This window comes from Lissotriton vulgaris, chromosome 6, assembly GCF_964263255.1.
Source record: "Lissotriton vulgaris chromosome 6, aLisVul1.2, whole genome shotgun sequence".
NCBI lineage: Eukaryota > Metazoa > Chordata > Amphibia > Caudata > Salamandridae > Lissotriton > Lissotriton vulgaris.
Genome location: NC_141694.1, coordinates 174,760,243 through 174,785,990, shown reverse-complemented (window position 1 = coordinate 174,785,990; position 25,748 = coordinate 174,760,243). Strand labels below are relative to the sequence as shown.

At 43.6% G+C, this 25,748-nt stretch overlaps 1 protein-coding gene across 1 annotated transcript in view; it reads right to left on the bottom strand.

The window, feature by feature from the left end:
• LOC147706974 (cysteine-rich venom protein-like) overlaps window positions 1–25,748 on the bottom strand; it is a 135,534-nt gene that overhangs the window by 82,202 nt on the left and 27,584 nt on the right. Inside the window, exon 2 of the mRNA XM_086925610.1 lies at window positions 19,606–19,713. Within this exon, the coding sequence (XP_086781736.1) occupies window positions 19,606–19,713 (108 nt within the window). The remainder of the gene's footprint in view (window positions 1–19,605; window positions 19,714–25,748) is intronic.

Genomic DNA, 25,748 nt, shown 5'->3' with positions numbered 1-25,748 from the left:
ATCCGATCCTGAATTGCAATGGCCTCTACATGGGTCGTTCGATTTACGTAAAGTGCAGTTTGTGGAACAATGTTTGTTTCAACGCAGGTCTAGACAAAATATGTTTGATTGTGTGCGAATGTGGGAGAAAGCGGTGCGTGAACGAATGAAGCGTGAAGTTGCCTTGGCGGACAAAGAGCAGCGCAAGGCTGCTCGGGATAAGGCTTTACAGCTTTAGGAAAAGGAGGCTCAGGAGAAGAAAGAGAGGGAGGAACGGGAACGCCAATTTCAAACGACTGGTCAATTTCCTATCCGTCGACCGCTTTATCCTGTCCTTAATAATGAAATTGATGAATTTTCATTACTAGATCGGTCACCGCCTCCGTATGTTTCACCTACGGCTCCAGACGCAGATTCGGAAGATGATGGACAGGATAAGCTGGAAAAGAAGGGTGTATCTGCTCTCAGGTTTACTGCGGAGAGGTCCGCACATTTACGTAGTTGGGCTCGTAAAGTGAATAAGAACTGTGTTTCTCAGTCTGAGGTGATTGCGGAAAGGAGTAGTTGGACGGATCAGGAATTGTTGTATTTTCTGTCTACTTTGGCGGATGAAGTTGTTGCCGCGTATCGTCAACTTTCAGATACGTTAGAATCTAAAGCTGTGTCAGTTCATCGTGAGAATTTGGATAAAGGTTTATTTGCTCTTACAGGTGTTGATGACCTTTTCAAGCAACTGGTCCAGCTGCGAGATGAGACCACCAGATTGCGGGAGGAGCAGAGAAGGAGACAAAAGGAGCCCGGGTCGGAGTCTAACGTGCAGACTAAGGAGTGTTCTCTCCGGGGTTCAGATAAGAGTTCTGCGTTGCATGTTATGCCTATGCGTGAAGCCGCACCTTTGTATGTCCCTCCTAAAGGGCAAGGTACAGATGATGATAAATTGTCTAAGGATGCGAAGGGATATTTTATATATAACTGGGTGTATACTCCCTGGAATAGGGCAGATGTTATGGCATTGAAAAACTCTTTACCTGACCTACGGAAAAATCCGGCGGCATTTTATGAAGGGGTGGAAGGGGCCATTTCGTCTTGTGTGATGACTCTTGTCGATATAGATCTGTTCTTTGGGTTAATTCTTCCACCTGATATGTGGAGACAGATTCGTAAAAATAATGATGAAACAATACTGGGCGGGACATGGAAAGAAATAAACCAAGCAGATTTAGATAGGGAACCTGCATGTAAGCCATGTGATTTGATTCTAGACCTCCCGGCGGCTATTCAGACTAAACTAAAAACGCTTGTTCCTTCTAAAAAGATTGATTGGACCATGTTAGCTTCGTGCAAACAAAAGCCCGATGAGACGGTTTCTGACTTCTTTACATGCTTCGAGGAGGTGTTTCATGATTATAGTGGTCAATCTTTAACAGATGATACGGGTAGGCATTTGTTTGTAGATAAGTATGTGGCTAATCTCCTACCGGAGATTGCAAAGCGATTGAAATCGAGTGAAAGTTCCTGGGCCACGGCGACCCCTGCGTCTTTGTTAACAATGGCTCAGTATTATGAGCGGCAGGAGTTGGAGGCTAAAGAAAGTGTTGATAAGAAGGCGAAAGAATTGAAAACGAAGGTGATGTTGGCACAGGTTCGGGGAACACAAGGTAGAGGGTATGATAGAGGTAGACGTGGCGGAGGAAATGCGTCGTATGGTCGTACGGATATAGCGGAGGATCAATGTGCCTATTGTAAGGAGTTTGGGCATTGGGCTGACGATTGTCCGGTACTCCGTGAACAGCGTAGCCAGCGTGGTCGAGGAGGTGGTAGGTCGAGAGGCAGCTATACGGGGGCGAGAGGTGGTGGTAGTGATCGTGGAAGGGTTGAGGAAAGGGGTCGTGGCCAGGACGAACGAAACATGTTTGATAGACGAAAGCAATATCAGATATCGGAGGGTGAGAATGTGGAGCACCAGGATTATGTGCATGCATAGGACTGCGTAGGATGGGGTACGGAATCAATTGAGGTGCCAGTAGATCAGAAGGGTCCATATGTAACAGCGGGTATTCTGGGTTCTACTGATCAATTTTTAGTCGACACAGGAGCTACTCGTAGCGCTTTGTCAAAAAACTTGGTTCCGAGGGCTCCCCTGTCTGGCGAAATGATAACATGTGTTGGGTTCGATGGCACACCCTCCCCTAGCCCATTGTCAAAACCCCTTGCACTTTGTCTTGACAATTTTTTCAGTTTTGGTCAATTTTTGTTATCGCCCCATACACCAGATAATATCCTGGGCATTGACTTGCTTAAATATTTTCGAGCAACGATACGGTGCGCTCCTGAGGGAGTGCGGGTTATCCTGAATGACAATTATCCTGCCTCGGATAGGTTTTGCACTATATTAGACATTCCAGCCTTGGCCTCTCTACCGCACAGGTTATGGGCAACCTCAGATACGGATGTGGGAGAGATGCGTATTCCACCTATTCAAATTACTGTTAAGGAGGGGGCCTCTCTACCATGTGTACCACAGTATAAGATTTCGAGAGAAGGTGAAATTGCCTTGACACACATTGTTCAGAATTTGATCACTGCAGGAGTGGTGGAAGAGGTTCCTTATAATGTTTGTAACAGCCCTATTCTTCCGATCCTTAAGAGAGATACTGACGACAAAGTCTATCGGTTTATTATTGACTTGAGAGAGATTAACAAAATTGTCATTCCCCAATACCCGGTGGTGTCCGACATTACGACCCTGCTTACATTGGTACCACCAACGGCCACGACCTTTAGTGTAATTGATTTGAAAAACGCGTTCTTTTCCATCCCTGTCCATCCTGATAGCAGATATTTGTTTGGCTTCACGTTAAATAATAAATCGTATAGATTTTGTCGTGTTCCCCAAGGTTACACTGAGAGCCCGAGTAGTCAAAGTCAAAAGGTGCTTTATTCGGTTTGTAAAAAAATACAACCATATAGCAACATACACATAAAGTTTAACACAATACTAAATTAAGCTGTCAAAAAAAAAAAAAAACAGTCTTACACAGTAGCGCTCATTGTAGAAACATTTACAGTATCAATAGTGCATAGTCATTAGGTCATTCAAGTTTGGCTAAGATTTTAACAATCCTGCGACCTATAATTATGTGCAAAGATGCAATTTAAAGTGCTAAATATTGTCTCTATATTAGTATATGTGCAAATTGGCAATTCTAAAGTGCATATGCAATTAGCAGCACCTAGACTATCTATTAATTAAAAACAATAATAAATGAAACAAAGTGCAAGTAGTAAGCCAATCCTATGATAAATCTAGTACAGTAGCAGCAATTAGTCCAACAAACATATGTGTGCAAAATACAAATACATAATTCAGCAGCATCAATTTAAAGTGCATAGTACATTTAGCAGCTAAAGAAATTCATATAATAATTGATTTTCTTGCAGAGATACATTTTAAAATATAAGTAGCCACATAAAAGCAAACATCTGGGGACTCTAGGTTAAACACTAGTGTCATTGCTGTTTGTAGATGATGCGTATTATATTTTAAAAAGATGGGTTTCAAATAATATTTCCTTAAAAAAGTATAAAAAGTACAAGTCAACATAAAGTGACACGTGCTCTGTTTTGATTTGCCATCACACGGGCATACACAAGTTCCAGGTTTTTTAGGCACAGGGAAAGCCACAAGGTGATGTACAATTCCTAGGCGGAGGCGGGTTAAAACAAATCGATGGGAGGGAATACTAACTATTACAAAATAAGATTGGAAGCCTACATTAATATTATGTTGTTGGTAAAGATTGAATGTACTCTGTTTGGTATATTTTTCCATCCTAGTCTCTTCTGTAAATTTCATAAACGAAACTTTCAGTTCCCGCTTTGATAAAATAGGGTCCATTATTAGTTCATTATAAATGTCCAGTCCATATAATGTTTTGTACCAATGATGTATATGCTTCAGCCAGGGGATGTTTGATCGGCGATCAAGTTTGATACAATCTGTTATTACGTCCTGCGTAAACTTGGTTTCCTCCTTTGCCCATATTGAGCGCCATAAGGATAGAGGACGAAGGGCAATTAGATCATTGATATAGTACATATCAAGTTCCTTATGTATTAGCTCCGTTGAAGCCATGACTGGAACACTAATTAATCTTTTTAAAAACACATTCTCCCTCACCTGGATAGATTTAGCACACTGTACATCATACCCCCATACTCCAGCTCCATATATAGCTGAGGAGACGCATCTAGCATTAAAAAGGGATAGCATTTCACGAATTCTGCGATCCCCTAATTTAGTGGCAAATCTAAATATACAGTTTGTATTCCGGGACATTTTGAAAAGGACACTGTTTTGTTCATTAATCCATTTCCCATTTCCCGAAAAGGTGATGCCTAAATAGCAGAAGCTATTAACAGATTCTAGTTTCTCTCCTTCTAAAAAAAAGGGTTTGTGTTTTCTAGGTTTCTTACCACAAACCATGGTAACCGTTTTCCCTTTATTAATTTTCAAATTCCTACTCTTAATAAAAATATGGAATTGATCAATTAATTGTTGCAGTCCATTATGTGTCCTAGAGAGGAGGACCGCGTCGTCCGCATATAAGAGGACTGGGACGGGGTTACCATTTATAGTTGGGGCATCTGCATTAATCAATTTCAGAAATGTATCCACATGGTTGATAAAAAGTGAAAATAGTAAAGGGGCAAGTACGCATCCTTGACGGATGCCTCGCTTAACTTCAAAGAAAGGGGTACACTCTCCATCTATTCCAAACCTTACTTTGCTTGATAAGTTACTATACAAGCGAGCTAGCAGATGGATAATTTCAGTGGGGGCGCCCATTGCTAGTAGTATGGGCCAGAGCAGTGCGTGTTCCACCAGGTCGAACGCGGAACTCAAGTCGGCAAAGCATAAATAAAGATTACCAGATTTAGCTTTGGTATACTTGCCAACTATGAGTTCCAGGTTCACGCACTGCTCCATTGTTCCTAATCCCCTACGAAACCCATACTGCACTGGGGACAGAATGGTATTCTCCTCGGCCCAGGCTTCCAATCTCACTAATAGGACTCGACTAAGGATTTTAACTGTCGAGTCCAAAAGAGAGATTGGACGATAATTCCTTGCCTCTGACCTGGATCCTTTTTTATAAAGGGGTATAATAATTGATTGGCCCCATGTCAGTGGTAAATTATCTTCCACCGCAGCATTAAAGTAACGAGTTAGGATTGGGGCCCATAATGTTATTTCATGTTTATAAAAGTCCATGGGTACCCCATCGGGCCCGGGTGCTTTACCACCCTTACTATTTGTGATTGCGTCTGTCACTTCATTTAAAGTTAAAAACAACTGCATTTTCTTCCAATTAAAACATAAAATAGACCCATCAGATTTAAGATCAGAATTAAAAATCTCAGAGAAATGTGCAATCCATGCAAGACTGCTGACATGCGAACTGACCTCAGGAATGTTTTCATTCTTTAAGAATGGGCCATTTATCGTTTCCCAAAAGAGTTTATGGTTTTTAGTTACAGCGGCCATATCAAGTTTATTCCAGGCCTCGTCCTGTAGCTCCATTTTCCTGGTTGACAGGGCCAGTTTATAATTAATACGTTCTTCTCTGACTCTTTCTTTATTTCTAGGTTTAGCATTAAGTACACTTTTTAATCTTTTCAGAGTCTCTGCACAATGTTTGTCAAACCACACAGTTTTGTTTCTTTTAACCCTTCTGTTTCTTTTTAACAGGGAATTTTCAACTGTGCATGTAATTTTCATAAAATTGGAGAGGACATCGGGCGCTATCACATTAGGTGCAAGGCAGTATTCAACCTCTCTGGTACATTTACAAATAATATCCTTTGTTAGTTTGTTAGGGTCAATTTTAATCCATTTAATTCTCGTGCCATTAGGTCTCTCAACGGAGATCCCATGGACAGCTTTGCCATTCACAACCGTTTTTTGACCCCAACCCATTAACTCCACAGAGATGCTGTTGTGATCGCTCACAGGCTGCTCTATTACCCAAACATTAGTAAAAATTGAGCCGCTGGACACCAAAATATGATCGATATTGGAATGGGCATCTCTCCCCCTAAAAGTTGGACAAATTTCATTATTTTTGTTTTTTGTACAATCAAGCAGATCCCGAGTATATACAGCCAGGCTTTGAAAAGACAGCTTGATTCCTTTGAGTTACGGATTGGCGTTGTCCTCATCCAGTACGTGGATGACCTTCTGCTTGCTGCAGACTCTTATGCACAATGTGAAGAAAGTACAATTGCGTTGCTTTCTTTTCTGGCACAGAACAATCATAAGGTTTCGAAGAAAAAGCTCCAATACTGTAGACCCAAGGTGACCTACCTCGGTCATCTTTTGTCTAAGGAGGGGCGTGCATTAACATCTGATCGAATTCAAGCAATTTTAGACACACCAGTCCCCCGCACACAGAGAGATGTACGTGCCTTCATAGGATTAACGTCCTTTTGTAGACAGTGGATCATGGGGTTTTCACACATTATAAAACCTTTGTTAGCGTTACTGTCCAAAGCTACACCAATGCCCCTTCAATGGACAGATGAATGTCAGAATGCTTTTGAACAATTGAGACAGGCTCTTTGTTCTGCACCCGTGTTAGGTACACCAGATTATACAAAACTTTTTACATTATACGTGCACGAGAACGATGGGTGTGCGTTGTCAGTGTTAGTGTAAGCACACGGGGATAAGCAGAGACCATGTGCGTATTTCTCTGCCATTCTTGATCCTGTAGCACGAGGGTTGCCTGGGTGTTTTCGAGCAGTGGCAGCAACAGCAGTAGCCATACGACAGAGTGAGGGAATTGTGTTATCACACAAACTGTTGGTGTTAGTTCCCCATGCAGTAGATGCTCTTTTAAATCAAACAAAGACCCAATATCTTACGAGTGCACGGCTAACAGAATATGAGCTTACACTTTTGGCACCACATATCACACTGAAAAGATGCGCTACCCTGAACCCTGCCACTTTATTGCCCTATCCGGTCGAGGAGGGTCAGGAAGAAAAACATCATGACTGTGTTTTCCTGACCGAGGAACAGACAAAGGGTCGTGTCGACTTACAGGATATGCCACTTCCAGATGTGGATGGGGAACTGTGGGTTGATGGATCGTGTTTGAGGCTGCCAGATGGTACGACTTCCGCAGCCTATGCGATCACGACACTTAAGACAGTGGTAGAAACAGCACGAATACTACAGAAATTGGCTCAGGCAGCAGAGCTGATAGCTTTAACAAGAGCCTGCGAATTGAGTGCTGGCCTATGTGTGAACATATACACAGACAGCCGGTACGCCTTCGGAGTAGCACATGACTTCGGGCTACTCTGGAGAGAGCGTGGGTTTTTGACTTCTCACGGAGTACATATCATGCATGGAGAACTGGTGCGTGATCTCTTAAATGCGTTGCTTTGCCCAAAGAAAGTAGCGATAATAAAATGTAGCGCCCATAAAAAGATCACTGATAAAGTGGGCCGAGGAAATGCCTTTGCAGACAGTATAGCGAGACAAACGGCTATGTCTCGGACTAACTCCCCCATGTACGTGACACAATCACAGGCTGAGCGATGGAGCGATGCTAGAGCAGAAATTTTGGATATTCAGAAATCAGCCACTGAATCAGAACTTGCGGCATGGGCAGCAGATGGGGTACTAGATGATGAGGGTTGTTGGAGAAGCAAGGACATGGAAAAATGGAAATTGCCTGCAGCTTACTTGCAGGCGATGGTCCAGATGACACATGGATTGGCACATGTCGGAGCCCTTGCAATCACTCGACTGTTAACACGAGTTTGGGAACATCCCGAGATTGCTAATACTGCTAAGAGAGTAGTGCAGACCTGCCTTGTGTGTTTACAACACAATCCTGGGAATGGGACCCATACTCCGAAAGGAGGGTTCGTTCCACCCTCTGCACCATTTGAGGTACTCCAAATGGATTATATCCAACTCGAGCGCTGCAACAACCTGAAGTACGTCCTAGTGGTGGTATGTGCCTTTAGCAAATGGGTTGAGGCCTTCCCCACGAAAGACAATACAGCCCTAACAACGGCTAAGGTGTTGCTTAAGGAATTCTTTCCTCGCTTTGGAGTTTGCAAATTTTTGTGGAGCGATAATGGGCCTCATTTTGTTGGGAAGATTGTGGAGTATGTACTGAAGGGGTAAGGGATTCAGCAGAAGTTCCACGCTGTGTTCCACCCTCAGTCGGCAGGTCTGGTTGAGCGGTACAATGCTACGTTAAAACTCAAATTGGCCAAGATTGTGGCATCCACGTCGTTGAAGTGGCCTGATGCTTTGCCGCTAGCACTGCTCTCTCTTAGATCAGTACCCCATTCACGAACTGGCCTCACACCATATGAGGTGGTGTTTGGTCGCCCTATGAATATCTGGGGGGTGCCCAAGCCGCGATTGATACATGATGTGCCTTGTATAATGATGAATGATTATTTGGCACGATTAACAAATGATTTGCTTTCTATTCATCAACAGGTTCGAGAAGCGCTCCCCGACAACTCTACTGGAGAAGGCCATGATCTTCGCCCCGGCGACCATGTCATGATTCGGTTGTTTGAGAGAGCGAGCAGTTTGGAGCCGAGGTGGAAGGGCCCCGAGCAGGTCCTCCTGGCGACCCGGACCGCTGTATGAGTGACCAACAGGAAGCGGTGGGTGCACTCGACACACTGCCGTCGTGTCTCTCCTAATCTGGTGAATCCTGCTGTGTTGACTGACTACAAAGAGATTCTGGAGAAAGAAAAGAGCCCAGCTGTGACGTCGGCCGAAGTAGAGGGAGCCTTCCCGGACCACGCCGTTGCTGGACGAGAGCGCTACAATTTGCGGCCACGATAAGAAGATTTTTTTTTGTTCTTTTTCCATGACTGGTTGGTTACCGCTCCAGGTTTGTGAAACGGAGACCGGGAATTCCAAGGGGGGGGATCAGTTCTGTCCAGTGTAGCGACACCCGTCTTGGCCCGGAGAAGAAAACAACGGCTACCTCGGAGCTCAGCACAGTATTTTTCTTGGATGTACCATGTTACAACGCATACCATTACAACTACCTACTATTACAACGCGACCATTACAACGCATACCATTACAACGCATAGCGCTTTGAGGTGCTGGATAGTGGTAAGTATAATTTACTATTCTAACTCCAGTCCCCGTGGACACTAGGGAAGGTGTTGGATAGTAAATTATACTTATTCCCTATCCTAGAGCGCCCCCCAGCGCAATGCGTTGTAATGGTATGCGTTGTAAAAGTAGCGTTGTAATAGTAGGTAGTTGTAAAAGTTGCGTTGTAACAGGTGTATACCATTTTTCTTTTTTAGGTATACACACATGTGTATTTGAGACTTTGTGAACAATTTGAACTATTTGAGACTTTGTAAGAACTCTTCTGAACTATGGCGTCATCTGCCTCACGAGACAAACGAATACTAGGTGCCATTCTCTTTGTCTCGACTATTGTGGTGATAGCTGTAATAGCCTGGGTAGTTGAACTTGTGGTACCTGTACGTGAACATTTGCTGCCGACTACCCCGGCTCCATCTGAACATTTTCACTTTACCTTACCCTACCATGAAGAACGGCATCGGCAAACGTATCTGAATAACAGTTTTATCCAGATTCTCCACCACACGCATAATATGACTAATACTTCCAATTGCTGGGTGTGTGGGATGTTGCCAGGGCACCAGAAGAAAGGGGGCACCCCACTTATTCCACTCCCGTTCTCACATAATGGATCCTGCAATGCCTGGTACACTCTCCTCTTTACTCTGAGATGGCCGACGAAAGGGGGGGTACTTTTCCGTTTGAATAAAATATGTTTCCATGACAAGGATGGGTTTCCACGGGCTGAAGGTACTCGATTTGAATGGGAGGAGTACCGGCCCGATAACATATCTGCCCCGCGTGTGTACAGCAATCAGCGAATTATCAATGTATCAAGCTCACATGTTATAAATGTCATTGCTACTAAAGCCGATTTGTGTATAAGAAATAAAGGTTCGATTCCGGTAGGGAAAAGTGAATGCAATACCACACTTACCTTTGATAGCCCGAATGGCATCTCGTTTGTAGCATCTCGAAATACGTATTTTATTTGTGGAACGAAGGGTTATCATCAGCTTCCATTGGGATGGTTAGGCACGTGTTATGTATCGTTTGTACTACCCCCTGTATTCATTGCCCCGCCGATGTATCATAATGACTATGTCCTGTATCACGACTTTGTCCTGAATAGAGTCAAGCGGACTGTTGTTCTGGAGGACATCGACCAGACTGATACTGCCTTACAGCAGTATGTGGACTTCAATTTGGGACTGTTTTCCTTTGTGGGGGCTGCATTGAACAGTCGGAAAATAAGACGATTGACACGTGTTGTTGAGGCTGTAGCAAATGAAACTGCAACTGCACTTGGGAATATTACTGAGGAGCTTCAGATTTCTGGGATCGTTACGCTCCAAAACAGGATGGTGTTGGATGTAGTTCTAGCTGACCGTGGGGGGGCATGTAGAATTATCGGAAGTAGCTGCTGTGTGTACATACCCGACAATTCACCATCTGTTTATGATGCCATATCAAAGCTGCATAAAATAGCAGCTGAAATACACCCGGACAATGGAACTTGGACACTTTCAGGATGGTTCTGGTCAATACTTACTGCTTGGGGCTGGAAACTGTTAACGATTCTATGTATCATTGTAGGGGTACTGTTCTTTGTGTGCTTATGTATTCAATGTGGCCCAGCTCTATGTTCTATGTGTTTATCAGCTTGTGTGCCATCAAGACGAGCTCTTGCTCATGACAAAATGATGCTTCATAAAGAAGTGACGCAAATAATGTTAATAGACATTGAGGACAAACATCCTGATTATGTTCATTATGAGGTAGCTTCAGCTAAACGCTAAAAGGGTCGTCTGTCGTATTTGATATGACCACGCTTAGCGATTAGCTGAAACTACACGTTTTCCTGCTTAACTTGACAATACACGAAAACGCCATCTTGAATGGTACGGCGGCCATCTTAGATCATGAGCGGCCTCGTGGCTAGCGTGCCCTTTAGTCCGTTGTCCGTACCACTGACCACTTCAGTTTGCCCAGCAACAGGCTATTTTTAGTACTGGTCAAGCTCGTACATGCGCAGTCCCCACTGACCAGTCATCCCTTAGGAATGTGCCGCCAAACTGACCAGCGGAGTTGTAAACCCTCCAATGAGCTGGCTGTGTTCCAAAACATGCCCATATATGTACATAATGTGTTGTAACTTTGTGCCGCCTATCTTTATTACCTGAAAACTGTATAAAAGACGGGGTCACACCGATGTTCGGTGTGATACCTCTTGCATTACCGAAGGGTGCTGTATGAGTGTACCACCACCCCATGGGGTCTTAATAAACTTGTTCTTTGACTTTTACAGTTTCCGTGCCAACAGTTCTTGAGTGTAAGTGGGTTATCTACGGAGCATGTAGGCCTTGGGAACCCTGATTACTTCACACTGGTAGCATTTCATTTGCAAGCTCTGGGTATAAGTTATAGAACTCTACAAGGGTCTTTGAGGTAAATTAAATATGATTGTGTATATGCCAATTAAATCATGTTTAGGAGATTGAAAAAACGTACTTTAGCACTGGTTAGCTGTGGTAAAATGCACAGAGCCCTAAGGCCAACAAAAAAGAATACAGCAACAGTTGAGGCAAGCAGGCAGAAGGTTTGGGGAATGACCACCCTAAGGCTGGCAGGTTTAACACAGTTGTACATGGGGCTGTGCTCAGTTCTGCCCCTCATCCTGTCACCAGGTAGTTTATCCAGGCACAACTAGCCTTTCTATTGTGCGACTGACTAGGAGAAAGTCAGAAGTCAATCACACCCAGCCATGTTAACCAAGACAGGTTACAGGCACAGGAGGGGTACAGGAAGCAAAATGACAATTCCCTAAAAGTGTCAATACAAATGGCAAAAGTCTTTCACGCCAAACAGTCACTCAGCCTTTTGCAGGAATTCTTCCTCACAATAAGCAAACTTGCATCTTGTACTCCATGTATTTATCCAAAAGTTTATCTGTTTTAATTGTAATTCTTGCTGAAAACTTCATCCATGATTTTACAAACATTCCAAAGGCAGCGGAATTCGACAATATTTTTTATTGCTTTAATGCCTTCTACATGCCTATCTGGGCCGGGTAGGAATAAGCAAATCATACTGAGTAGCCTCGTACTGTTCCACCCAATGCATTTTGGACTATGTATAGCCCTTTGTCATGGGTAACTTAAACAATGAAAAAGACATATAAATCATATACACAATACATTCTAACATATACGTGTGAATTATATCCATTATGGTTAACCCCTAACCAGTCCCATCCCAGATGTACATAAACCATCCTCCAAACATGAAAAAATAAACATAAAGATACTGTCCCTCCCCTATTACGCATATACATGTTGGATATTTGTAGCGCTTTGTTGAATAATCGTAGAAGCTGCTTGATTTTAGCCCAGCCTCTCTCTAGTTTCGTTTTTGTTGCTGCTCCGGCCATTTTGTTGTTGTTTTGCCTTGGAGACCATCCCCTACACCTCGCACCCGCCTCCCAGCTGACCCTCCCTCGCCCCTCCACTTCTCCACTTATGACTGACGCATTTGCGCGCAGCGATCGCGCCCCATGTACGCCGAAGGTGCGCCAAAGGTAAGCCCGTCTGCGCCTGTCCGCGCCTGGACCGCACCCAGCACCAGACCCCCTAGCTCCCGCGACCCCCACTCCTCCCGCTTAACGTATGACGCCTCGTCCCTCCTAGCCCTTAACCCCAAACACACACCACAATGCTTCGAAGCTGCCCCGGGACGTACCCACGGTCCTTTCGCCTGCCACTCCTGCAAATTTACCAGCATCAAGATCCATACCACATCCACTAACTCCAAACACAGCTCCGACTCTAACCACCTGAAGTGCATCCTGCTGAACACCGGCTCGGTCCACAGACAACTGAACTCTGGGACCTACTCGACACTGCTTCACCGTACGTCGCCTTCCTTACAGAAACCTGGATGAACGCATCATCAACACCCAACATTGCCATAGCCATCCCGGACACTTACAAGATCACCCGAAAAGACCGCACCAATCCAACAGGAGGAGGCATCGCCATCGTCCATAAGAACACCATTAAAATCACAACCAGCTTCAACGATAACCTTGCAACCTCCGAACACCTCCACTTCCAGATCCACACCGACCCTAGGACCACACTTAGAGGCACCCTCATCTACAGGCCCCCAGGAACCCGTAAACAATTCAGCGAAGACATCACTACTTCATCAGCCCACATGCCCTCGCCTCCGAGAACTACATTCTACTAGGAGACCTCACCTTCCACCTGGAAAAGAAAAATGACAGCATCACCACCACTCTCCTTGACAACCTGGCCAATCTCGGACTCAAACAACTTGTTGACACCCCCACCCATGTAGCCGGACATACACTCAACCCAATCTTCACTTCCAGCAAATACATTTCCTTCGATCGCACCACAGCTCTCCATTGGACGGACCACAGTTGTGTTCACTTCAGCTACAAAACCACCTCGACCCACAACCCCCCACAACGTATTCCTCGAAGAAACTGGAACAAAATCACCACCGACCAACTCCTCACATCGCTCAACCAAAACCCACCCGCCCTCTCATTGGACCCAAACCAAGCCGCCACCAAACTCAAACAATGGATCACTCACAGCGCTGATGAATTAGCACCCTTGAAAAACCATCACACCAAACAGGACAGCAAAAAGGCCCCCTGGTTCAACGATGACCTTAAGAAATCCAAGAAGCTATGCCGTACTCTCGAGAAAACATGGAGAAAAAACCCAACCACCGACAACATGACCACCTTCAAGACAGCCACCCGCAAACACCACCAACTGATTCGATCCACCAAGAAATCAGCATTCAAGAATCGACTCGACAACAACGCCCATAACAGCAAGGAACTATTCAACATCGTCAAAGAATTCACCTACCCCACCGCAGCCTCAAACGACATCACTCCCTCCCAAGACCTCTGCGATTCGTTATACTCCTTCTTCTACAACAAAATTGCCGATATACATAACAGCTTCGAGAACATTTCCAACGAACAATCCTCTCCACCCCCCTCCGAACCTAAACCACCCTCTAACAACCTCAGCGCCTGGAACCCAATTACCACTGAAGACACCATCCGCCTAATGAACTCCATCCACTCTGGCTCGCCAACCGACCCCTGTCCCCACCACATCTTCAACAAAGCAGACTCCATCATCACACCCCATCTCCGTGATGTCATCAACTGCTCCTTCAACTCTGCTACCTTCTCAGAAAGCTGGAAACACGCAAGTCAGCGCCCTCCTGAAGAAACCCACAGCAGACCCCTCTGAACTTAAAAACTACCGCCCCATATCCCTCCTCCCATTCCCTGCCAAAGTCATTGAGAAAGCCGTCAATAGCCAGCTCGCCGCCTTTCTTGAATCCAACAACTCCCTCGATCCCTCACAGTCCGGCTTTCGAGCCAAACACAGCACCAAGACTGCCCTCATCGCAGCTACAGACGACATCCGAACACTACTGGACAACGGAGAAACAGTGGCCCTCATTCTACTCCACCTCTCTGCCGCCTTCGACACAGTCTGTCACAGCACCCTCATACAACGCCTCAGCAACATCGGCATACAAGTAAAAGCCTTGGACTGGATCATCTCGTTCCTAACTGGAAGAACTCAGAGAGTCCGACTTCCCCCATTCAAATCAGAGGCCACCGAAGTCATCTGCGGTGCACCACAAGGATCATCACTCAGTTCCACCCTCTTCAACGTTTACATGAGTCCACTCGCATCCATCGCGCGTCAACACAACCTTAACATCATCTCCTACGCTGTCGACACCCAGCTGATCCTTTCCCTCACCAAAGACCCTATCACCGCCAAAACCAATCTCCACGAAGGCATGAAAGAAGTAGCCGAATGGATGAAAAACAGTCGCCTAAAACTTAACTCAGACAAAACGGAGGTGCTCATCCTAGGATCATCCCCCTCTGCCTGAGACGACTCATGGTGGCCTTCGGCTCTGGGCACAGCACCCATATCCACAGACCACGCACGTAACCTTGGCTTCATCCTAGACTCCTCACTCTCGATGAACAGACAAGTCAACGCCGTCTCATCCTCCTGCTTCAACGTACTTCGTATGCTCAAAAAAATCTTCCATTGGATCCCCTCCGAGACAAGAAAAACTGTCACCCACGCACTGGTCATGAGTCGACTGGACTACGGAAACACCCTCTACGCCGGAATCACAGCCAAATTACAGAAAAAACTCCAACGCATCCAAAACGCATCAGCGAGACTCATTTTGGACATCCCTCGCCAAGATCACATTACCGGCCACCTGAAAGACCTTCACTGGCTCCCAGTCAACAAGAGAATAATGTTCCGTCTCCTCATCCACGCACACAAGGCCCTCTACAAACTAGGACCCGAATGCCTCAACAAACGACTGTCCTTCTACACTCCCTCCCGCCAACTAAGATCCGCCAATCAAGCCCTCGCCGCAGTTCCGCGTATCCAAACATCCACCATGGGAGGTAGATCCTTCTCCTACTTGGCGGCCAAGACCTGGAACTCACTCCCCACTCACCTCCGCCTTACACAGAACCACATCTCCTTCGGAAAAGAACTTAAAACCTGGCTATTCGATAAATAATGAACCCCCTCCCCAAGCGCCTTGAGACCCTCTGGGTGAGTAGTGCGCTATATAAATTCTTGAACTTGAACTTGAACCTATCTTCCGTGCTCCAAAACCATGTCAAATCCCAAACCAAAGCTTATGGGAAAATAATAAAGTCAGGCTAGTGAAAAAAGCAATCCTACGGCAATCCCCACCATCATCATCAATTCCTGCCTTATACCTGCTTCTAAACACCCAGTGTCATAACCCTGTGAAAAACTACCTTTTAGGCAATAACCAGCAACGTAATAGCCTCCTCCACGCTCTCTCCAACTCCCATCAATGAGTATTCCTTTGCTTCCTCCTTCCCTTCTAAACTCACCCTCGTGAAGACCATCCGATTTTAATCGGTCGAGGAGGTGCCGCCCTAACCCAGTGCTGGTTCAATCTCTAAGCCTTAAAGCAATAAAATCCCCAACCCCTTGGTTTGATAATGCAAGCCCTGGAAAAGCAAATGCATGTAAATTCACATCACTAATCCAACTCAACCATTAATTAATCTCACCCACTGAAAACAAACTATGACCGATCTGTATAAACAATAAACAAATTAAGTAAAAAAAACGAATTTGTGTAAACAGATTTAATGTATGTCTAGTTCATTCAGTCCTGCTCGTGCATAACCACAAGTGCTCTCTTCCGAGTGCCCAGTGTTCTCTAGCTGCCACCAAGGTGATACTTCTTTAATTGCCATTTATTTTCAGTTTTTCCCCCCAAATTTTGTGGTTATTTCCATAGGATGCTAGGGGCAGAAATTTGCAAAGCAATGAAAAAAAGTGGTCAGGTGTACCACCACATAAGGAACGGAGTGCATCCAACCACTTTTTTTTCATAACTCCCTAAAAGTGGCATTTTCAATATTGTAATGAAAAATCTGACTTTGCTATTAAAGATTTTTTATCATTACAACTTCATAGACACCAAACTTGAAATAGCCCCTTGCTCCTAATTGGAAACTACAGCTTATTAAATGTAATAAAGAATCTCCAATGTTATCCTATGGAACAGGGAGGCCTCACAATAGTGAAAAACACATTTAAGAGTTTTTCACTACCAGGACATTTAAAGTTAAAGGTACATGTCCAACCTTTTAGTTGCTCAATACCCTGGCCTATGATTTATCCACGGCCTACCTTAGAGATGACATAAATGCATTAAAAGTTGTTTTTATTGTGAGACTGACTAGAACACTGCGTGTTAGGAAATTTGTGCTGGTGTGGTAATCCTATGACATTCCCTCACAGAAATGTGAGGATTATATGAATTTTAGATAAAATTGAGGTTTGCAGGGGAATCTGGGTAGATAAATGCTGGGGGATCCATGTAGGCCACACTGAAAGCCAAGCAACAGCCCATGCACACCACCACCTAAGAGCCAGTCAATGCACACCACCATCCAAGTATATCACCAGCCAAGCACCAGCACACACCCTGCCAGCCAAGTGCCATCCACGCACACCGCCAGCCAAGTGTCATCCACGCACACCGCCAGCCAAGCGCTATCCATACACACCACTAGCAAAGTGCCACCCATACAACTGCCATTCAGGAACCATCCATGCACATCCCCAGCCAAGCATCATCCATGCACACCATCAGCCAAGCCCCAGTCCATGGACACTGCGCCACTCCATGCACTCCACCAGGCAAGTGCCTGTCTACAACCCCTTACCAATCGCAAGGCCACACACACCATCAGTGAAGTGCAAGTCCACCCATACACCCGCAAAATGCCAACCAAAGGCCAGTACATGGAGACCATCAGACAAACTCCAGTTCACACACACACACACACACACACACACACACACACACACAAACTTACCCTGGTTTCCAGTGTTTTTCTGCCCGAGCCTAAAAATGTTGCTTAAACAGCCGAAATGTATGCCTAAAAAAAGCATTAGGGACCCTTGCTTAGGGGGCCTTGTCCTGACATGCCCATAAACATATCCCTGGTGCCTAGCGGGTTTTCTGCCCTATATTGGGGAGAGAGGGCAGATTGGGTGTAATAACCAACATCTGCCACCCCGGAGTAGGTAGAAAAACGTTTTGGGTGTGGTATTGACATACCTATTCTGGGCAGCACTCAACCTTTTACAAAGAAAAAAATAATCACTGGTGCCGAGTGGGCTTCTTCATCCCCTGTGTGGGCAGATTGAGGGCTATTGCATCACCTGCCCCCTTAGGGGAGGCAAAAAGACATTGGTCCCCGTTTATATGGGGTGGAGGCATGGCTTTGCCCATCGTGGGTGGCCCCATCCCTCTTTTATAAAAAAAATCCCTGCTGTCTAGTGGGTTTCCTCCCCTACACTGGGGGGGGGCAGATCTGGGTATTAACCCCTATCTGTCCCTGGGGATGGTAGAAAGACTGTCCCAATATTGTTTGGGGGTTTGGAAAATTGGCATGCCCATTTTGTGCAGCCTGCACCCCTACATATTCATAAAAATATAATCACTGGTGCCTATTGGGTTTTCTGGCACCCCGAGGGTGGTAGATTGCAGCTAGTGCCACCATTTGACCCGGGGGGCAGAACTGCATTCTTCACAATTTCATTTGGGTGGGGGCATAGTCTAGTCCAATGTGGGCAGCACCACCCTCTTTTGCAATAAAAACAACCTTGGTGTCTAGTGGACTTTCTGCTCCCTGTGTGTCAGATCAGGGGTCATACCCCCCCATCTGGCCCCAAGGGTGGCAGAAAGACTGTCCCATTTGTATTTTGCGGTTAGGGGCATTCTTATGCCCATTGTGGATAGCCCCCACACTATGTATACAAAAACACATAACCCCTAGTGCCTAGTGGGCTCTCTCCCCCTCCCTGGAAGGGCAGATTGGTTACTGCTCTATGTCCCCCAGGGGAGGTGAAAAACTGTCCAATTTTTGCTTAGGGGTGGGGCATTGGCATGGACATTTTTCAATGCTCGAGGGCTGATATAGCCTTGCGAGTATTGAAGCAGTGGCAATGAAATTACCCGATCGGCTCATTTCACTATTGTTTCCGTGCAAGCTGATCATCATTTCACTAAAAACCCAGAACAGCATCAGGAGATGGGGAATCTATTCCCCAGCTCCAGAGGCTGTTTTGGAAGAAAGAAAATCATTCTGGTGCCTGTACCAGAGGGATTTCCAGTGTCATGTGCACAGACGGCCAGGAGCTCTCCAAAACACACAAGCACAGGTGCGTCTGACAGCCATCAGATGCACAGAAAGGGTTAAAACTGCATTCAGGTTGCCGTGACAGGTCTAGGACTGTTTTAAAGTGTTATGTAAGTGGGTGGCACAATAAGTTCTGTGGGCCTACTGGTAGCATTTCATTTACAGGCCTTGGCTATATGTTATACCTCTCTTCAAGGGACTTATAAGTAAATTAAATATGCCAATTAAGTCTATGCCAATCAAACCATGTGTAGGGGTGTGAGCACACGCCGTTTAGTACTTATTAGCAGTAGTCAAATGCACAGTCCTAAAGCCAACCAAAATGAATTTCAGCAAAAAGTGGAGGTAAGTAGGCAAAACATTTGGGAGAAAATCACCCTAAGGCTGCCAGGTCTAACAATTACCATTGCTTTTGTATATTGTCGACTTTGTGACTCTTATGTACGGATTTCGTGGTGATGTCAAACATCCTTTTCAAAATGTTTCGATTACTCAATTAATAAATAATACATCAAAATTAACAGTTCTGGAAATGTCTTATCAAATTGTGAGTTAGTGTTAGTCTGAGTCACGATTTGGGATTACTCTACTCCCTTTTCTAGAGCGAAATGGGGGTTTGTTGACTTTTTTAACCGAAAAAAAGTCTTTCCCAGAGTTAGAAAAACAGTCTTACCATTTCCAGCATGTCACTGGGCGTTGGGACTACCTTTCGCCGTAAATTGTTGTGTTGCTTAAGGATAGCCTCTTGGACATCTTCATTTTGAGTATTCAATTGTCGCCGCTAAAATAATCAAGCACAAGCAAATAAATCAATGTATTTCTTTAAATCCATGAAATATTTAAAAAGTCATACAGTTATACTTTTAACTCTTTTTAAATGTTGCAATTTTATTGTTTCTTTAATAACATGGAACACGGCTCACTGTTTTCATTTTTAAATCAAGCATACACTATAGTGTTTATAGCATCATGAGAGTGATGCTCCTTGCTTCATTGATGGAATTAGCATGACCACAAAGCATTTTGGGAAATGTAGTCACAAGTGGTGCGTTTGTCAGCAAATTACACTGGTTGATACTTAGAATTAGTACTTTGCGGATGCATCTCCAGGGATTTTGTTAGGAAATTTAGTAGCAGATTGTACATTTTCAAGCACATTAGATAGGAAGGATATAAATGCCACTGTATACGTGGATTAGGCTCACTCACAGTATTTTACAATACTGCGTTGGAAATGAGAGAAACCAACATAAAGGATTTTAAATCATCATTCAACGGAAATAGGAGTTTCCTTAGTAGGTTGTGATTGATTATTCCTTTTCTAATATTTAGTATTTATTTTGCAGCTTTCTGTAAAGATAGTTGTTGCCTCACAGAAGAAGTGGGGGGAACAATCCCGCATTAGGTTAAACTTTAGGCAAACTGTTGTTGAGGAGCATCGTCGCAACAATAAATGGGAGGTGTATGCTTTGGAAAAATAAAACAATTCCTTGAGTACATCTGTCATCAGATGCTTTCTAAAAAAGGAGTTACTCAATGTATAAGAGGGAGAGAATTGCTAAGTACCCTACTTACTAAGATATGGCACTATCCTGCTCTCTCCCTAGTGCTGACACATAGGATGCTTGGTGGTACACACACACATTTGCACAATAGTGCAAAAGTGTCTGTGTCACGTTTTCACTTTTTCTACGGGAAGGGTGCTTTTCAAGTACAAATTACTATGCTCAGACTAACTTTAAAACTTTTCCTACTGTACAGTACAGCACACATCCAAAGTGTGACAGGTTAGGAGAAATAAAAGCATGTCTCCTTTTATGCCTCTTTTTAAGTGGAGTTATTTTTATGTGCAAAACCCTGTGCACTATTGTTAGTGTAAAGTAGCCTTCATCAAAAATAATGGGTACTGGCATGGATGTATCAACCATGAAACGTCTCTTGTCGCAGAGTAACGTAAAGCAGCACTTCGCAAATCGTAAAAAAAAAAATGTGTACAGGTCTGTGTAAATTTGGGCAGAGGTATGTTGTTTCTGCTTGCAATAGTGAGTTTGCCATAATCATTGCTTTTGCTTTAGACCCCACAGCGCTTTGCCTCTATGTTTGCTGCTTGAGTATTTGATGCCTGGGTGCTGGTTGTGGGGACAATCCCACTAGGATTATAGTCATTGTAAGGTCTTTGCATGTAATCATGGAATGGCTAATGTATGGTGAAAAGGAGTATTTGACTTCATTCGTGATGCAACCTGTATCCAGTGAATGACTTTTGGCCAAACTTTCAGTGACCCCATCTCTTTAGGCTAAAGAGCAATATGACATATGGGTTTTGCACTCTGAATTCAGATTATTTAACAGGCTGGTATGTAGTACGTTGTAGCAGTTCAGTCATGCCCTGATTAGTATTTCTACCACGTTTTTGACTTTCTGTTATGAGATATGCGGTGCCCACTCATATGCTGGCCACTTTAAAAGAAGACCACTTTTGAATGGACCAATAAATGAAAGAAACTGAGTTTCAGCAACTCTTTCACCTCTTAAGATATTTGGGCCTAGATGTATCATCGTTCTCATTTGCGAATTCTTAATAGCGATTTTTACCGAATCGCTATTAAGAATTAGCAAAATGGGATGTATGTAGAAAATCGCTTTTTTTTTGCGATTCCTTATGATTCCTAATTTGCGAATTCGCACGTTGCGAATTCGCAAATTAGGAATAATTTTCCATTCATTCCTATGGGCCAGGAGGCCCATAGGATTGATTTTGAAAAAATTCTCAAATTGCGATTTCGCTATTTGCTAATCGCAATTTGAGAATTATTGCAAGGGTGCAGGGGTGTCTCATGGACACCCTGCTGCACCCCTCAAACTTACATGTGTGTGCATATGGCGCACATACATGCCCTGTGGGCATGTATGTGTGTCACATGCCACACTCAAAATTGGCACATTTTGCTTTTGTAAAGGAATTCGCAAATTAACACGAACCTCAAGTTCGTGTTAATTTGCGATTCCTTAACCTGAATTCGCAAGAAAAAAAAGCTTCATACATGGCATTTAAGGAATCGCAAATTTGCGATTCCTTAAATGCTTAAGCAAAATAAGGAATCGCAATTTTTTGCGATTCCTTATTTTGCTAATTTTACATACATCTCAAAAAATGCAAAATGTCCGTTTGCGATTCCTTAAGGCCGAAATTCGCAGAATTTCGGCCTTAAGGAATCGCAAAAGGCTTGATACATCTAGGCCTAGGTCATCTGGTGCTGATTACCTGGTTATTCTTCAAGAAGAAGGTACATTTTGTATAACTGGAAATTCAGCAGGTGATGTTCCATTAGTTCGTAAGATGGGTACAAGATATGTTCTTGTTCATTGTGGAACCCCAGTCTGACATCCTGGTTGTGATAATTAACTAATGATTGGATACAGTAGATATAGTATAATGCGGTACCAGTACATTCTTACAGTCTTTTAAGCATGTTATTAAGGTTTACCATTTCAAAGGCCACCATTGTTTCAAGTTGGTTAGGCTTGATCACCATTGAACGTGCACATATTTGTATTGTGTATGTCACTATCAAGTGTCTGAGACCTGAATGTAGATTTAGGAGACGTTTTTTCCCTCACTGTTAAATCATTTGGCAACTCCATTGTAGAAATAACAGCCCACCTCATAAAGAAACTCCAGAAAATTCAGAATACTGTAGCCAGGCTCATCCTTGACCTCTCCAGACGGAAGCACATAACCTCTCACCTCAGGAAACTCCACTGGCTACCAGTCATGAAGAGATGCCAGTACAAGCTACTCACACACACATATAAGGCACTACACAATGAAGGGCCTGTGTACTTCAACGAATGCCTGACTTTTCACCAGCCCACCAGAAAACTCAGATCCAGACCCCTCGCCCTAGCTGCCACCCATCATATCTGCCAGACAAGTAGAGGAGGCTGTGCCTTCTCCCATTTGGGGTCCAAGACCTGGACAGACCTCCCCCTGAACCTCAGAGCCTCACCATTGCTCCAGAAACTCAGGAAAGAACTAAAGACCTGGATGTTCAACCAATAGGAGAACGAGCAGCATGATCAGACAGCACCTTGAGACCCTCACAGGTGAAGCAGCCCGCTCTACAAATCCAAATTGATTGATTTATTTGCTTGGTAAATGTAAATATGAGATTGGACTGTAGTTAGATACAATCTTTGCATCTGCTATTGGTTTTAAAGAGTAGGGTAAGTGTGACTTATGTCATGCCAGCAGGGATTGATACCCTGATTTCTGAGGATGAGGTAGTATGGCAGATGGTGTTGCAAGCATCCTTATGGCAGACAGTCTTTTGGGGCACTGTTTGGGTAAAGTCTCTGACCTTGTCACAAGAAAATGGAAATCAATATATAAAGCGTTCAAATTGGATAAACCACAATCCTTTTTTGCTGACTATTCTGAATCTCCAGTCAGCTATACATGGTTCCCAGTCCTCCCTAATGTTTTTCAAGACAAAACCAATAACTTGTATCTTATCATGTTGTACTAAGTTACATCAGTTTGAATTATGATTGCTTACTTCTCAAAACATTCTAACTCCTGATCCCTACAACCCATTTTCTTCATTTTGCTGAAAATGCGATCTGTATTATTAACTAAATTAGTTTAGAAAGGAAACGTATTTGTTTCCTAAATAATCTTTTTTTGGGGACATTTTGGCACATCAATCAGGTACTGGTTGTGCTCACCTACCAAGAGCAAGGCATTAGCACCTCACAGGAGCATTTTTACCTAATAAACACATTAGATTGTTTTGGCTTTGTGGAGTTAAGGGACTGTAAATATGTGCACTCCCTCTCTTATAACTCAACAGTTTAGTTTCCTATATTGTGGCTAATAGTTTTCTTACATTACAAACAAAAATGGAGAGTAAAGGGATTTTGTCCACCTCGGTGGACGGAAGGGTACTCCTAATCCCCTGGATAGGAAGCTATATAACAAAAGGAGGAGTATCACCATAGATAAGCCTAAAGAGCGATATCGGTGGGATGGAATTCTAATGAAAAAAGAAGAAGTGGGATGATTCACAGAAAGAGCAGATCCGTCACTTCACTACGTTGCAGGCATGTAACTAGTTTTGTTGACTTAAAATTAAATTTCTTTTTCTCCACAGGTTTTTTCTGCTTTTAATGCAACCACTTTTGGGTTGCTTATTTCTTTGCCCTATAACATATTTTGTTATCTGGGTGGTACGGCAGGGTGTTAGTGTACCCTGACCACCCAACACCTTTATTTTGGTCCTGATGAAAAACCGGTAATTTCCTTTACGGTTTGAAACATGTAGACCTCACACATACCTCACAGATACATTTGGTCAGAATAAAACCATCACTGTATCGACACGCACTGTTTTTATTGTTGTCCAGTAGTCTTAGAATAAAATATTGTATAAGCCATACCAGGACAAATTTTAACTCAATGATACTTTTTCCTTTACATTCATCACTCACATACCCGCTCCACTGTATCCCAGGTGTTGCAGCACACCTTGATGGCACTCGGCTGTCAAGGTGGCCCCGATGATGAAGCATGTCACCGACCATGTCGGCGAGTGAGGGGTTCATTAAAAACAAAGAAGGACTTCTTCTTTTTTCATTAAAATTCCATCCCACCGATATCGCTCTTTAGCCTTATCTATGGTAATAGTTTTCTTCCCTTGCAGACACCTTTTTTAGTGCAATTAATTCAGCTAGATAACTTAGTAAATTAACAGCACTTATTTTTAAAGATCCTCTTCAACTAATTACCCTAGAGTTTTGATTTTCTTCACCGTTTTATCATTCAAGCTAATGGTTTTGTTTTCCTTCTTTTCTTCTCAATAGATTGTGTTACTGACCTTGCAGGCAGCATTAGGTGAAACGAATCAGGAGCATTAAACAATGTCTGGACATCAAGTCAGCTATTTGGTAGCACTTTGATGAAAATAAGAGGTTTTGTGAAATCTGGGAGTCTACTTTTGAGATTCATTGCATCTGTTTTGGGAATAAAAGTGAAGCTAATTATTTGGAAAACTTATCTGCTCCACAACTTCAGTGTCCTTTACTTGGCAATATATTTTTATTGCTGGGATTTACGGATTATCTTCTCAAGCCATGGCAGCATCCTGGTTGCCCAATGTTGTATATTTGCAGGGTAGATAAATTGGCAGACCCAAATATCATTACTGCTTGATGCTCAAAGATGATGATGCTTTAAGAGTCAGCAGAGAATGTCTGCATGCTATCGTATTATGATTAATTGAAAACGATTTTTTAGAAATGATGGTTGCGAATTATCAGTGGGTAAGGGGTGTACCTCATTAAGTAGGGACTAGAATGAGAAAGTGGGACAAGAAGGGTTATCTTTTGATTGGTTATCAGTAATCTTCCTTGGTCCTTGATCTAGTCTTCCTCACCACAGTGCGTGTACACAATTTATTTGTTTGTCTTTCTCTGGATTTTCCCATCACATCACAGAGCAAGCAGAAAAGAAGAGAGCAATGGATCTTTTCCAGTCATTGTTGCTTTCCAAATCATGGGCCATACTTATTTAAAGCCTCAAGCCTGGGCCAGGAAAAATGTGTGTGAAGCAGCAGGTATACTATAGAACCACTCTAAGTAAATGCAGATCCAATAAAGGGCCAAGTTTCTTCAGTCTGAGTAAATAAGGAAGCTAGCATTGGTTTTCATGGATCCTTCATATTACTAGAACACAAATAGTTCTGAAAAATATATTTTGTTTTGCACTCTTATTCATAAAATGTACAGAACGAGTAAAACTCCTTGCCAGCCTACCAT